A 15810-nucleotide genomic window follows, 5' to 3' on the forward strand; every position below is an offset into this window, starting at 1 on the left:
AAAATTTCCAGTGATATTTAAATAGAAATTCATATGGAGTTATTCATATAGCTGTCGCTTGTTAGAGCCAAATAGCAACTAACACCAATAATCTTGGTCCTTCCATTGAGCATAACAGACAATTTTCTCAACACTGTGGAAGATGATATATGACCTATTCATAAAAAAAAGTCCTCTGTGCTTTGGCCAAAACTTTAATTTACACTGACATATACATCTTAAGTGTGGAATCTACACTGTAATTTCCACACTGTTGTTTGTGTTATAAGACAGATTATTAATGAATATGAAGATGAAAGCAGTCTTTGTTTCCGATGAAAGTGTAAGGTGACAGCTTTGTGCAAAAGACAAAAGCAAATCCAGCTTCTCTATCCCACCACCAAATTTTTTTTTTGACTCTTCAATGAACTTTTAGGGCACTGTGAATGATGCTAGTCCCTCTTACTGAAGTTCTAAGTCTAGCAAAAGAAATTGGCTCAGCTCAAATTCTTTCATCTCTTGTTATGACATTTGCAGTGAAATCATTAGTGTTAGTAAGCTTGCACCACATCCATCAAAGTAATTTCATACTTCTTTGAAGATGATTGATAACATTCCCTTTTTTTTTCTTCAGCAGGTTACAGACAGCGTATACATAGCATGCCTCACAAAGTTATGCAAGCAAGCTAGTTTTTCCCCAGTGACAGCTTAGACTGTGCTTTTGTATCATATTGAAGGACAGTATAGATTCTCTTTAATCTGTTTCACAAGGAGCTATCCTCCACATGACCACTTCTTTTTTTTTTGAATATTAAAACTTTATCACCATATTCTGGGTGAGGACCTATAGTTTGAATGACATTTTGTTGGTGTTTTGACAGCAGCACTCAGCTACTATTTACCACAGGGCTGTTCTACCCCTAATTATTAGACTGATGCAAACTTGTGAGGTGTTTGCCTACAACACCTAAAGATGGCTGGAGGTGGCAGACATCCGCACCTCTTCACAGCATTACTTTAATAAAAACTGCAGTTAAATTCCAAAACTCACTTTGGTAAATTACAACTGAAATTACTATTATTATTAAAATTTAATTTTGCTGACAGAGACATCTTGTTGAACTTTACCTCCCTGTATCTCAGGATGGAGCTATAAAACTGAATTTTGCTCTTGTATTTAGAAGGTGTTGTTTTTTCACCTGTCCTGATGTAGTAGATTTAGAGGTGATAGATTTGATATGATAAAAATATTAGTACACAGTACTTCAATATGAATACAACGCAAACAATCTTTTTCTATTATTATAATTTTAGACCACTTTATACCGTCAAGAGAGCAACTGGCTGTCCTTTGTAAGTGACAGTAAATCTAATAGGAGGCAGTTCCGGAACATACTCACTGTTTTAATGATTTGAAGCCATCTGTGAATAGGTCTTTTGTAGAAATCTCCTTTTTTCCCAAAAAGTTCATGTCTCTTTCACAATAAATTACAAAGCCCTATCAGATATTTTAATGATTTTTTTTCCACAAGCTCTATTCATATTTATACCATTTTTTGCTTTGAATATGCATGGACCTGGTTAACACCACATGCAATCTTTCTTCATTGTTTTATATACATTTTCCAGATTTATAATGATGGCTACATAATTTTTGTCATATTTTTCTCAGAGAGGTTCTTCTAACTAGGTTTGTGAGACCAGAATGTTTTGAAGAAGCTTAAATCTCTGTGCTTTCCTCTAAAAGACTCTGCAATGTGAGGGGTATGGATCAAGATGTACAACCTGTCTGCAGAAATGCATATGTGCTACCGGTAGAAACGTCTAATTAACTTCTACTTGATTTGGAGAAGATGGTAAAAATATGCGAAGAAAAGCAACCTGCCTTCAGTTTCCCACTCAACCTGGGATTCGGATAAGGTGCCAAGAAGAGAGTACGATGAAAGACATGAGGCCTCATCAAGCAGGAAAAAACCTGCATCCATTATTACAAGACCAACAACCTACTCATAACTTCTGCCTTGCCACAAGGAGTAGAGTTAGCAAAGGCAAAATTGAAGAAATGAGGCTTAGGTTTTGACATGTTCTATAATTTATGAAAATATTGAAACCTCTTATTAGCTCAGGGAATGGATGGAGTCCTTTGGTTGGTTGGGGTTTTTTTGTCCACTTATTTCCTTTGAAACCGGAAGAGCTGCCAACCGTCTTTTTGTATTTTCTGTTTCCCTATTTAAATTCTTTTCAAAGGAAATATTGCTTTCTTTTACCATTTTAATATAATCAGATATAATAGGAATAACAATACAACCAAATGCATATTGGAAAGAACTCATTAATTGTGAGCCTTGTTCCAGATAGTACCTCCATTATGGATATTAGACACATGGATCGTGCTCCATTCCTAAACCATTCTGGCAGTATTATAGGTTCATTCCCCTGACCATGGAATTTTTCAGTCTGCCTGTGTTCTCAGAGCCTGCTGATTTTTTACTGTTGAGACCTCTGGTGATATTATTATGTAACTTTGCTTATTCTGTTATTCCCCTGCTGCACTGCTTATATTTTCAAATATAGAGGTTACAACCTTCCTTCTCTTTCTTCTTCCTTCCCCTTCGGTGGCTTCCTGGAAGCTTTACTAATGAAAGCTTTTAGACATAAATTCTGAATTCTTTAATTATGTTCCAGTCTTCAAGTTTTGGAAAATACTGATAGCTTAAGCTGTGAATCTACCAGTTCTATTGCTATTAATGGAGCCATGGGCAGGGAACCTGATTCCTAGTGCGTTATCCTGAAGATAATTTTATAATGATGAAGAGAGTTTTTTATAAAATGAAGGCTGAAAACTCTGAATCACTCATACACAAATACAGTAATAGGAAATGGCAATCAACTGTAATTTAGTGTTCACTTACTGGGAACTGAAGGGACAGTAGTAGCAACTGGAATCATAGTTGGCTCTACATAATTACTTTCATTACACTTTCCCTTTGTCAGGCCAATGTCATCCAAGGCAATATCACTGGGACCACGCTTTTTAAAGGCATCAAAAATAACCTGAAGTTCATGAAAAAAAGATAGAATTCTATAACTTAATGAAATATTTTTCAGCTTACACTGCTGAACCATTCTGTCTTCTTTCTAGAATGCTCTTATTTCCACTGTAATCTACACTGGTCCCACACTCAGAACAGTGCATCAGGGACGATAGAGGATTGCTCGCAAAACAAAACAGCACTATGCAAACCAAGTGGATCATTCTAAGGAATGGAGGAATTTCTTTGTATAAATGATGAACATGATTTTAAAACTGTTCAATGACTTTAATTTTTATATATAAACACATGTAATTTTTGAAACACAAATTCTGTATCACTTATCAGTTCAAACTTCTTCTGATCTATCGGCATATCTCCATGAAAAATTGAAATTAATCTCATACGTTTGTTATTTAGCTTTAATATCCACATATTTAAAGTAGTCCTGCTACCAAGGAATTTGTGCTGGTGAAATACAGCTAGGTATAACACGCTTCTTGAGATCATAAAACATACATTTGCTGAAAATCTGATGCAGCTAGATTACAGATGCATTTACTTCCTCAAATGGTAAATGCATCTTCCTGGCAGTGCTTTTACATCAATCAAAACTCGTATCACAGGACAAGACATCCCAAATACCTATAAAAAGAAATTGTTTTCAATAGAGAGTTGCTGAAGGAATTGTTTAGCATATCTCCTCTTTTTGTTTACAGATAAGTCAGGTAGGTTGTTAATCATGTGGTGCCAAATACATTTCCATCTGGAAAACACTTTCAGTGAATTATTCTGTAATTAATTAGTGAAAATACAGCTTCAGAATCTGAAGTTATTTAAATTAAGTCTTCTCATGGCTAAGTGCTTCATATCGTACACACTGTGGAGATTTTAAACTCCATTTCAGATTTAGATAGGCTTTGAACACTTTTATTTTGTGGAAAGCTCTCTTTCATGATAACATTGATTGTCCCATGACAATGTTAACGTATTCTGTTTTCTACAATAACAATACTTTAAATTCCAGAGCAGGGAAGGTGGGGAATGACAATTCAAATGGGGACTCCAGTCTTTTGCATGCTAACATTTAGTTGATGGCATGTATTAATAAATAGTACTAGATATTATCTTTGGAGCTGTGGATGATCTGGTTCATTTCACAGAAAACTCTGATATCAGTTTAGCTAAAATAAATTTTAAAAAGTAGTAGTAGTTTAACAAACCTTAAAATCAGATGTTTCATTTAAAGTTACTTGACCATAATTCCAGTTGTTTCCATAGTTTCCTTCCTTCTGGAAAATGATCTTTTCCAAACCATGCTCACTACTTATGCTAACTCTTAAACGATAAACATTAGTACTGTACATGAAATACCTAGAAAGGGAAGAGCAATTTTGATAGTATTAGAACAAAGTGAAATGTCATGAAAAAATATCAAGTTTTTTATTTTATAAACAGTTTTATGGAATTAGGACTAATTGGCATTAAGCATGAAAATAAAACCAAACGTGTTTAGATTACACCTGGAAGATTTACTTGGTGCTTTGCTATATTTTCTTAGGCAGAGGCCTACCTAAGCTTCATGACAAAAAACATCTCGGGGCTTCTTAATAGAAATGAATATTGGATGCAGGGTGAAAAAGAAAATACATTAAAACTAACTGCAAGACTCAAACCTATAAAGGAGTCAAAAGTTTCAGGCCTGGAGTTAAAAGTAATCATGGAAATCCAAACAGAAGCAGGCTTCTATTGCTGTCACACTAACTTAGATTAATATTATATATGAAAGAAAGCTATTCAGTTTTAGTCTTATGTAACATTACCAAAAGCTTAGACAATATGGATCTGAAGAAACCAAAGGCAAACTGAGAATTCGGACTCTCTCTTCTCCGAATCCAAGTCCTATGGGTGTTGAAATATAAAATCCTGCAAGATAATAAGCACATTTTAGTCAGTACAGAATTATTGATTTTTTTTAAATGAGAAATTTTACATTAAAATAATATCGGTAATATCAAACACAGCTAGTGTTGCATGATTTTGGAAGAGAAACGTGAATGATTATCCCAAGTTATATTCATCAGTCAACAACATATTAAAATGAGCTTTTAACCTTTTTAGGTATTCCTCAGAGCTAGACATGAAATGGGAAACTGGCCATTTTGAAACCAGTGGTAGATTTGCCTTTTTTTTTAGTGAAGGCAGTGATTCACCTGAATGATTTCTCCTTAATTAATAAAAATATATCATAGAATCATAGAATGATTGGAGTTGGAAGCGACATTAAAGATCATGTAGTTCGAACCCCCCTGCCCTGGGCAGGGACACCTTCCACTAGATTAGGTTGCTCACAGACCCATCCAACATTCAACACTTCAAACACTTCATGTCTTCCCATTTGACTTTGCTTGTGATTTTGCAGAAGAATTTACTGACATTTTTATAATTTTTATCCACATAATTATGGTACTGTGTCCATCTTTGGACTCCTCAGCACATGAAGGACATGGACCTGTTGGAACGGGTCCAGCAGAGGTCCATGAAAATGATCAGAGGGCTGGAACACCCCTCCTATGAGGACAGGCTGAGGGAGTTGGGGTTGTTCAGCCTGGAGAAGAGAAGACTCCAGGGAGACCTTATAGCAGCCTTCCAGTACCTAAAGGGGACCTACAGGAGAGGTGGGGAGGGACTCTTTATCAGGAAATGTAGTGATAGGATGAGGGGTAACAGTTTTAAACTGAAAGAGGGGACATTTAGATTAGATATCAGGGAGAAATTCTTTAGTGTGAGTGTGGTGAGGCACTGGAACAGGTTGCCCAGGGAAGTTGTGGATGCCCCATCCCTGGAAGTGTTCAAGGCCAGGTCTGATGGGGCTTTGAACAACCTGGTCTAGTGGGAGATGTCCCTGATCGTGGCAGGGGGGGTTGGAACTCGATGACCTTTAAAGTCACTTCCAACCCAAACCATTCAATGATTCTATGAAATATGGGTTGTGTGTTGAGAGGGGTGAGAGTATGACTATGTGAATATTTTGTATCAAGGGGAAGCATTATAAACAAGAAAAATACATTATTTGGGGTAACTGAGTTTTTAACTTTTCCTGTGTTAATTCCTTGCAGCTGGGAAGTTGGACTTCCTGCTGCCATATGGAAATATAATGCTACAGAAGCATTGTGATTTGTTACAAGAAAAGCAAAATTAGGCAGACTTTAAGGTCCTAAAATACAATCCTTACTTTATTGAACTCATGGCTGTAGTCTTTGATTTTATTCTATCTACCTACCTACGTACCTACCTAATATATGTAAATATTATAATCATAGAACCTACAAATAAATATAAATGTAATTATATAACTTAAATTATATATATTATATTCTGTTATTTTTACTTCTAGATTAGCTAGCTTTTTCATGTGGAAGGTTAAAGTAGTCTGAAATCTGAACCAGGCCTTTAATTCCCTGTGTCGACTTAGAAAGCATGCATTAAAATTTACATGGTGTTTAGCTTTAAGAAAATGAGCGTAGCATTCTTTTTCAGAAAAAGTCTTCACATAGTCAAAGTGACAGTTCTCTGTCTTTGTTTCATCAGTTCTCTGAGCATTCAAAATCAATTGTTGAGTATGTACTAAGTCCTTTGCTTTTCAAGAGCAGCCAAACAAAAATACACTGTCTTACTGACTGTATCTAATAGCTAGATATTAATGATGCAGCTCACATTTTTATTTCAAATGCAGACTGTATAAATTTGAATATTCAATATAATGGCAAAATTACATATAGCAACAGTATATATGTCAACTTAGATCTACACAGTGAAACAGAGAGCACCTAAAATAAATTAGCATTTTCAAGAGAGTTAGAAATCATTGTCAAGTGTTTTATTAAACAAATGTTATGTTCTTTTGTCTGATTTGTATTCTAGGAGTTGAGTGGGAAGATAAAAGAGTGTTTTGAAAATTGTTTAGAAAATGTGCATTTACTCAAGGAGAGGTGAATAATTTCTATCCAATAACATGCTGAATAATATTTTTCCTTTCCAGAGAGTAACTTCTGCTAGAATAATGTGCATTTTTTCCAGTAATTTGTCACTGAAAAAGTTCTGTCTAAATCTGTCACAGAGTACATATAACCATTACAAAATCAAAATAATGTCAGTTTTAGCTGGACTGACACATCAATGGAGAGATTGTTTGGTTTTCCTGTTGAAGGAGAAAAAACTTGTGTGTCTAATTCTGGGGCAAACATTCATGGTACGCATTCAAAATGTGATTCCTATCAGTATTGCCTCTAATTAAAACTCACATTTGATATGATCACTCTTCCGATCAAGTTGTTTTGCTATAGCAGTTACTGGAGTGTTTGTGTGTCTTGCACACATGTTGAAAATTTATGTGTTCAATGTGTGATTCTAACTGGGGAAAGAGGTGCCCTACGTACCCTGCAGGTCAACTTTATGTTAAATCAAAATTGTCCTGTGACAGCCATGAGGATGTCACCAGATAGGGATGAAATAGAAGCAATTTCCCTAAAAATGTAAATATATTTGATTTTTTTCCTTAAGGTAAATGTGCAATTATACTTGACTTATAACACTGTTGCATCATAGAAATTCCTTTCTCAGATAAGGCACTTTGTTATATTAATAGCATTGAAACTTTTCAATACCTCACAGTTTAATCAATTTATATATCCCTTTATTTTTTCTTTTAGTTTTGGTATATTTCCACAAGATGGCAATCAGTAGCATAAAGTGATTTGTCTGGTAGCCCTGGCTAATTTTTATGGCAATATAAAATTACATCCCAATAACACCACTACGAAGAATGCATTGTACAGTGGTATGACATAAGCGAAATCAAGCTTTTCCTTTAATCTGCAAGCAACTTGCATTTGATCTTACCTGAAATGTTGCCAAATGTATGATCAAAATCAGGACCACTCATAAACGGAAAGGTAGGGCCCTGAACTCTCTCCCAGTCTGAATCGTCATCTAAATCTTGTATCCAGTAACAAAAGCCATCTTCAAAAGTGCAATTGACTTTCTCATAATCTGTGAATAAGAACTTCTAGTAAATAAAAATCACAGAGATATTAAGTATTTTCTCAGAATTAAATGAGTGATGAACAATGTAAATTTTTTAATATGTTTGAAAACTGGAGCCCACAGTGACTCAATTTCCTCTTCTATGCCATGTAATGTAATTACTCAAATAAATGTGTCATTTGTACATGTTAACAAAACACTGTCACTGAAGGTGGCCATACATGCTCTTGCCCTCATTCATCAATCTTCTTTTTTGATCCTTCACCAGTAGTGTGTTGGGGTAAAGAGAGCATAGCTAACACTAAGTGCTACCCTGCTGGTCTGCTCTTTTTTTTTTTTTTTTTTTTCTTTTTTTTGCCAAGGCCTGGATTGCTCCAGGTGAAAAGGCTCGTCACCAGAGCTGAATGTTCAGAAGATAAGTGCTGTGCTCCATGCACCAGGGATGCCACTTTCCTTGTCCTTCTCCTTTGCTCTTTCTTTGCTCACATCCTTATCACTTTTCTTCCCATGTTATTTTGCTCAGTGTCTTTTCATGGTGCCTTGAACTGTACATCAGCCCCCAGCAAGGGCTTCCACATGACAAGAGTTTTCTGGCACCCTGGTTGCTTCTTGTAGCACATCCCTTCCCAGTTACAACCCCTATTCATGTCCTGCTCAAAATTTAGCAGCTAAAGAAGCCTCCGCTTGTCCAATCTGCATCTAAATTTTTTTCCGACTCCTAAAGAACACCAATGCATGAGTTGTATTGTTGCATTTTGTTGTCACTGTTACTGTATCTGGACTTTTTCAGTCTTATTGAAATCAATGATTAGATCTTTAAAATATTATGAAATTTCTCAAAGTGGATATAGTTAGTGGACTGAGGCCAGAAAATACTGCTTCCCTTTTCATCTCCCTTTTGTCAAACTGAAAATATAGTTTCACCAAACTTTCAGGATAACAAACACACACACACACAAGAGAACACTTACTGTTTAGTTCATTTGCATTAAATGTAGTGTACGTTGCGTTAAAGCCATTGTAATTTTCAGAATAATCAGATATAAACTGTGCTGTAGCCTCATGAGAAAAAATGTAAATTGTCTCACTATTAGTCCCTGACAGAGAAGCTGAAAACAAATGAAAAATAACATAGTCAGAGAAAACACATTAAAATCCCCAGTGCTGTCACAAAAATACAGTGGATTAGCTTTTTGAGTCTTAAAGAATGCTTTCGTTCTTGTATTATGATCCTGTCTACAATAGCTTCAAAACCCTGAAGGCGTTTAGCTGTTTGGCTGCTATGTAAGTATTCTGCATATTCCATCTCTCATATTCATCAATATGGATATTAGCTAGTGGAGAAACGTCTCTTATAGTACACGTATTCAGCACTATAATCTTCATATCTATATTTATTATGTTGTAAGTGTTCTCAAAATTCACGCATATGCACTCTGAAATTCTGGAATCGTAGTAATGATTACATAGTTTTGTTATATATACTTATTCTTACAGTTTAATTATTAGCATATACACTTACAGATATTCAAAGAGTAAGGAAACTGTACAATTACATAGGAATTTAATTTTGTCATATATGCATGAAGGCGTATAACATAGGAACAATAGCAATGTTCCGAGGAGCAACTGAACAGGGTGCTAGGTAATCTCATCTAGGCTCCCTTTTCCATGAAAGGTTGGGCCAGAGGATCTTTCAAGGGCCCTTCCAACATGGGCAGTTTTATGATTCTATGGTATAATGTATCTAAATTTTGACTTTAAATTCTAAATTAATGTCACTCATATAAATTCCATGTGTGTGAAATGAAAGGATCAATACAAGTCATCATACAGTAAAATAGTTGCTCCTCCATCTAAAGTTGGTATGATGCCAGGCAACAACAGTAAGGCTAGTGACCATGTTCAGGATTAGGAAAATCCTGAGTTCCTCACTGTTCTGTGAAACTTTTTGAGTCTGCTTTTTCTCTTCGGAAGTCCTTGCCCAATTTTGCAGAGATAGAGAGACTTTGATTTTCTGAGGAGGAACTATTTACTTACTTGTAATACTATATATTTGAAACATTGCCAAATTATTAAGGAAAGATAGTCAGCATCGTCTTTCATACTTTTACTTGTATATACATTATTTTCCTTCCTCCTTCTCAGGTTCTTTTGCTTCTTTAAGTGGAGAGTCTTAATCTGGAAATGTCTTTTAGTCCTTTCCTCTACATTTGATATTTCCGATACCTGGAAATCTACCCCTCAAATTGCAAAGTTTTTGGCAATCCGCAGAAGGAGAGTCTTTAACATAGTCTTTATGTCTTTGTGGTATCACTGGTCATCCCCACAGCAGTCCTTAAAAACATGCAAGTTAATGATTGCTGCAGAGAATATTATTGATGCAATCTCTCACATTTAAACTGAAATTCCAAAGGCGGGTCAAAATCATAGCAGTACTGAAAAGGTAGAATTTGTTCTTTAATTTATGAGCCTTTTACTGCTTCTCATTTCCATTCTCTCCTTGCTTACAAAAATGAAGATAAATAATAATATATCTGACTTATCTCTACATATTTATTTTCAAGTGTATATGTATTCCATCTCTGATGGAATTCAACTGGATAGTCTGAGTCTTGTGAAAAATAGGCAAAATCTCATTTTTTCAGAATAGAATATAGAGACAGAGATAAGGTACCATCGGTATTTCAAGGGCTGAGGAAAGCAATGCCATGCTTGTAATGAATTTCAGAGAGTATCATAGTACTTCTCCCACCAGTTTCAGTGTAGATGCTTTCATTTTATGTTGCTGTGTGTGATGTTACAGGACCTTCTGACAACATATTTCCAATGAAGTATGGACCCCACAAGACCATGGCTCTAGTCAAGTTATCAGATTGTTTAAACTAAATTTAAAAAAAAAAGCACAGAGATATCTTTGTATTTTAGGGAAGCATTTTTCTGGCTACTTCGCAAGAGTAAATATGTATACCAAGATCAATTGTCTAACAAAGTAGCTTTAGACAGATGCATTCTTCCACTTAAACATTTGCATGCAGTGTTTTTCATTTCAAAATACTTATTTTACCACTTAAATTTTACCAATGGAAAAGTAATATTAGCTGAAAAATAGCCTTACCTCTTAAAATCTTGTTTTGTCCTATACCTTCAAAAATATTTAAGGTGTCTGCATATTGTTGGGTTTCAAAAGAAGTGAAGTTCAGTTTAATGGATAGCCCTTGAGGCACTCTAGGAGAACAAGAGAAAAGTAAACCTCAAAACTGAAAGCCATGTTCTAGTTATCTTTTTTTTTTGACTGTAGTAAATTCATTGCGTGCTTGAACGACATTAAGTTCAGAAACAATGTGAAATTACATTAATTAAGATTATTAATCAAGGTGACTTATTTAGCTAACTTCTAGTTTGTAAAATTACCAAACGAATAGGGCATAAACCTTTTGTAATAGTATAAGTACTCCTTTACTCAGTGAAGTTAAACATATTTTTAGGAACTGAATCTTCTAAACTCTAGGATGTGTTATTTAGCTGAACAGTTTTCTGTACTTCCTCCTCCCCCCCCCCCCCTCCCCCCCCGACATCTCATTAATTTAAAATTACTTTTTAATACATATTATTAATAGATAACATCTCACTGCTCAGGTAGACTTTACTTAAAGTCAGAGGAATGCTATCATGGTATCAATATGAATAGCAAGATAATCAAAATCTGTCTCCTGAAAATCCAAAATAACGTCTCTTATGTCAAAATCAGGATTCGCATGAAGAATTGAGGATCTCAAACCCACTGTTAGGTAATGTTATCAAACCTAACCATCACCCAGTAAGTTTAACACCAAAATTCTCTTTAACTAAAGTGTAGAAATTGCTGGGTTTTATTTTGCTGCAGTTATGTTCTTTCACTAATCTATATTTAAGTAGTTCTCCCATTGCCTTTCCACTGAGCATATATGGTAGTCCAAATTCTAAAACTCTGCTATCACAATCAGCTTAGCTTTCTATACCACTGTTTGTTGTTTTCTGGAATTGAGAGACTCAATGAAGATAGCTTTTCAACATTGCTTATCTGAGCATGAAGTAAATATTTGAATATTTGCATTTGATTTCCTTTTTTTTTCTTTTTAAATATAGTTTTCTATAGGAGAAAAAGATCCCTGGTTTGAAAAGAGTGAAACATACATTTGAAAGGTAATCTTTTGGGGAAATATTAAGCATGCTGTTCTTCTAAAAGGAGAAGAAATTACATATTCATTTGGGGAGGAGTTAAATGAGGTGAAAATATAAAAGCTTTTCCTAAAGGTAATGGAGAAATCTTTCCAGAGAAAACCAGGCAGAAGAAAAATCAAATCTTGGATGTATTATAGGGTGACTTTTAACATATTTTTATAGGGAAAACAAAAATATTTGAACAAAATTTCTCCTATTGGTTACTGGAAAACCCAAAATGTTCCCTCATAGAAAAAATTCTGCTCAAAAGGGAGACAAAATTTGAGTACCACATTGAATTTTTCAGGCCTTTACTGTCAGTGTTGTCATATATTTTTAAAGCAGATAATTCGAAAATAAAACTAGACAGTCATTTTTGTCATTAGTCAATCTATAATTACACAGATCTGCAGCACCTGTACCATATTATTTGCAATTACTTATGATTGTTTCAAAAATTAAGCTTTTGTTAGCTACATGGCTGGTATAGACATCTACCTAATACAATGCTTCTTGCAGCTACAGCAGCGTTTGAAGCAAAATTAACATCTTTGGAGGAAGTAGTGCACTTGAGATGTAATTATTTATCATGCTCAAATTCTGCAACATCATGAACTGAGGAACTAGTCAGGCTTATATTGTGAAGGATACAATCTTGTGCTTTTCCTGTGATACACCTACATTTTAAAACCAGATGTAGCCACTAATTATTGGTGAATAGTATTGCTGCAGATAAAAAGGAACAAATGTACTAAATGGAAGGAAATCCATGACTTTTTCCTGAAGTGTCAAGATGAAGACAAAAGTCCTGAACAAACTCATATGCTAGCACTTTCAAAGGAGCCTTGGGAATAAGAGTCCAAATCTTATTCAATTTTAAATGCATTTCTTAGTTTCCTTTGAAACTCTTCTACCAATTTCGTACTTAGAATCAAAGAATGACCATTATTACAAAACCATAATAAGAATTACTGCCTTTCAAAGCAGTAACTTCTGAACTGGCAGCCACTGTGGGTATTTTTAGGACCTTCCAACTTGCAATCATCTAACTTATTTTAGATGTGTACTTTAGGACGAGATTTATCACATACTATGGCTATCTTTTTTTTCTCCCTGTCCTATGAGCGGACATATGAGTGTCAAATAGCTGGCCCTCTCTGTAGGTGTGTATCCTTGATAAAACAAATTCCACTTTTTGTGCCTAGGGCTTATAAGGCATTTCGTGCTATTATGTCAAATGATACTCGTGTACTTTTAAAACATATTCCTAAATGACTTAGGATGACAAGTGCTGTTAACTTCCATATGAAATGTGAACTCTTAAAATTCTGTCTGTTAGTGACAGTTATATCATATAACCCAATACCTAAAGTCTGATATTTACTGTAATACTTTTAAACAAATAGCTTGACATTATTTTGAGTTATGTGATTTATTTTGAGCTTACAAATATGTTTCTGTGCATGCATATAATACACAAAAGTTCTCAGAAACATACCTAAGAATTTTTTGTAAGTGGGAAACTAATTTATATAGTTATGGGTTTTAGGCATGCAAGTTTTTAAAGAAAAGTTACATAAATACAGAGGAAAAAATGCTATTACATATTTTCCATGCTGGGGTATTTGGGAATACAAACAAATAACATAAGGTTGATGAGCAGGAAACAATATCACCTCATAATCAAAAAAATATTAGAAAGAAATTTATTAGAAAATGGCTTACAGTATAATCCATTGGCAAACAATATTTGCATTATATGGTTTTGGATAATTCATAGAGTGAAAAAACCCAGAGGAATCAGTCAACATAAATTTTCCATCACAAACTGCAGCTGTAAAGACATAATGAAAAACATTTGTAAAAATGCCATTTGAAAAACAGAAGCAGAGCCAAAATGACGGTGATACTGGTTTACATGGATAACCTTGGAAATGCTTTGTAAGCAACAATAGGAAGAAAAAGTAAAACACACCACCAACTTACTCCCACTTCTAACTCCTGTGACTATTTGATCTCAAAATACTATATGAGAAGAAAAACAGTACAGGTGAAATTAGAGACAATCCAGCTATCCAAACTAGTTCAAACCAATCCAAATAATTCAAACACAACAGTTGGATTCAACTAATCCATCTCTCTCTCTTTCATTTTATTTTATACATTTGTAAGGAAATAGAATCTTGCCTATAACAGTTTTTATCTACAGCTACTTTAATTCAGGAAACTGTGTTTGCACTACCAGAAACAATTTGATATCATGTGAATAGAAGCAAGAAAGGATACGGTTGACTATTGCTATCTCTACTTTTATGAGCTTCCTAGTTCCTCGCTTTATATATTACTAGGCACTCAAAGAGATAAGTGGATATCCCAAGTTTCCTGCCAGCTATTGAATTCATTCATCTGAGGTAAGTGTCATCCATCATCATATATCTTTTCAAAAAGTTTTTATTAGTTTTGTTTCCTTGGTGCTGCTTTACCATTCTATGCATGTTCTTCAGTTTGAAAATCAGTTGGTTTTTTGTTTGTTTTTTTTTTTTTTTTTGTTTGGTTTTTTAAAAAAGTATTTTTAAGCCTCAGCAAGACTCAAAATGCTAATTCATGTAGAGTTATTTTATTGCAGCAGACACTGAAGCACTGTTGAAGCTTTGGCTGCATCTCCTGAACATTACATTAGGAATCTGATGATGCTTTTTCTTCAGTTTTTCAGAAAGCATCATAGACCTTTCAAATAAGGATAAAATCAGTACCATACATGATTATGTTGAGAGGTAAGGACAAGTTCATCAATTTGAGGCAGATAATCAGAAATTAGATAGAGCTTTTCATTAACATCAGAAATGAAATCATACCTATAATGACTATCCAAATTGTGAATAATCAATCATATTTAAACTTAAATGGAAATTTTATTGACTGTGGTCCTCCTCACAGAAATGATATATAAAATGATAAGTTGGGGCTCCTTGTCTGTTCGTTTTATAAGTGTAACATTCTTTCTGACTACCACTGTAGCAAACACAACATAAAAATTAAGTTTTGTTTCATTCAGACTCAGGCATGCATTGTTAATAAAGACCATGCAGAAGGAACTTCACTCATGAGGATATGTCTAATGCATGAGCTGGAATAGAAACTTATTCCTTTTCGCAATATTCATGGCCTTTGAGAGGAAAATAGAACACACAAGATTTTGAATACACAGAGAAAAAGGGTCCATGAAAGAGACAGTTACTGTTCTATACAACATATTTATCAGAATAGGCTACAGCTTTAAAGCTGGGTATTGATATAGAAGTACTTTTTCTGTCCATTTAAATTAATGTGTTCCCTGTCCTTACTAATGGGCTAATATTTATAAATATTTCCCATTGAGAAGAACAAAATCAGTGTGAGAAAAAGGAAAGTGCCAGCTTGTTATTAAGTGTACAAAAAGGTGGTACTGTTAACAATTGGTTAGCAAGACACATTGATCTAAAAAGGGGTTTATAGCACTGGCAGTAATAATAAGAGATATAGCATATTGTTCTAATAAAACTAATGACAA

General features: G+C 34.5%; 1 protein-coding gene across 1 annotated transcript in view; it reads right to left on the reverse strand.

Annotated features, from left to right (window-relative positions):
* TMPRSS15 (transmembrane serine protease 15) overlaps positions 1–15810 on the reverse strand; it is a 58974-nt gene that overhangs the window by 25463 nt on the left and 17701 nt on the right. Inside the window, exons 10-16 of the mRNA XM_074150912.1 lie at positions 13986–14094; positions 11176–11285; positions 9029–9166; positions 7914–8063; positions 4835–4937; positions 4235–4385; positions 2892–3033 (exon numbers count right to left, since the gene is read on the reverse strand). Of these exons, the coding sequence (XP_074007013.1) occupies positions 2892–3033; positions 4235–4385; positions 4835–4937; positions 7914–8063; positions 9029–9166; positions 11176–11285; positions 13986–14094 (903 nt within the window). The remainder of the gene's footprint in view (positions 1–2891; positions 3034–4234; positions 4386–4834; positions 4938–7913; positions 8064–9028; positions 9167–11175; positions 11286–13985; positions 14095–15810) is intronic.

The sequence above is a fragment of the Numenius arquata genome, chromosome 1, assembly GCF_964106895.1.
Source record: "Numenius arquata chromosome 1, bNumArq3.hap1.1, whole genome shotgun sequence".
Lineage (NCBI taxonomy): Eukaryota > Metazoa > Chordata > Aves > Charadriiformes > Scolopacidae > Numenius > Numenius arquata.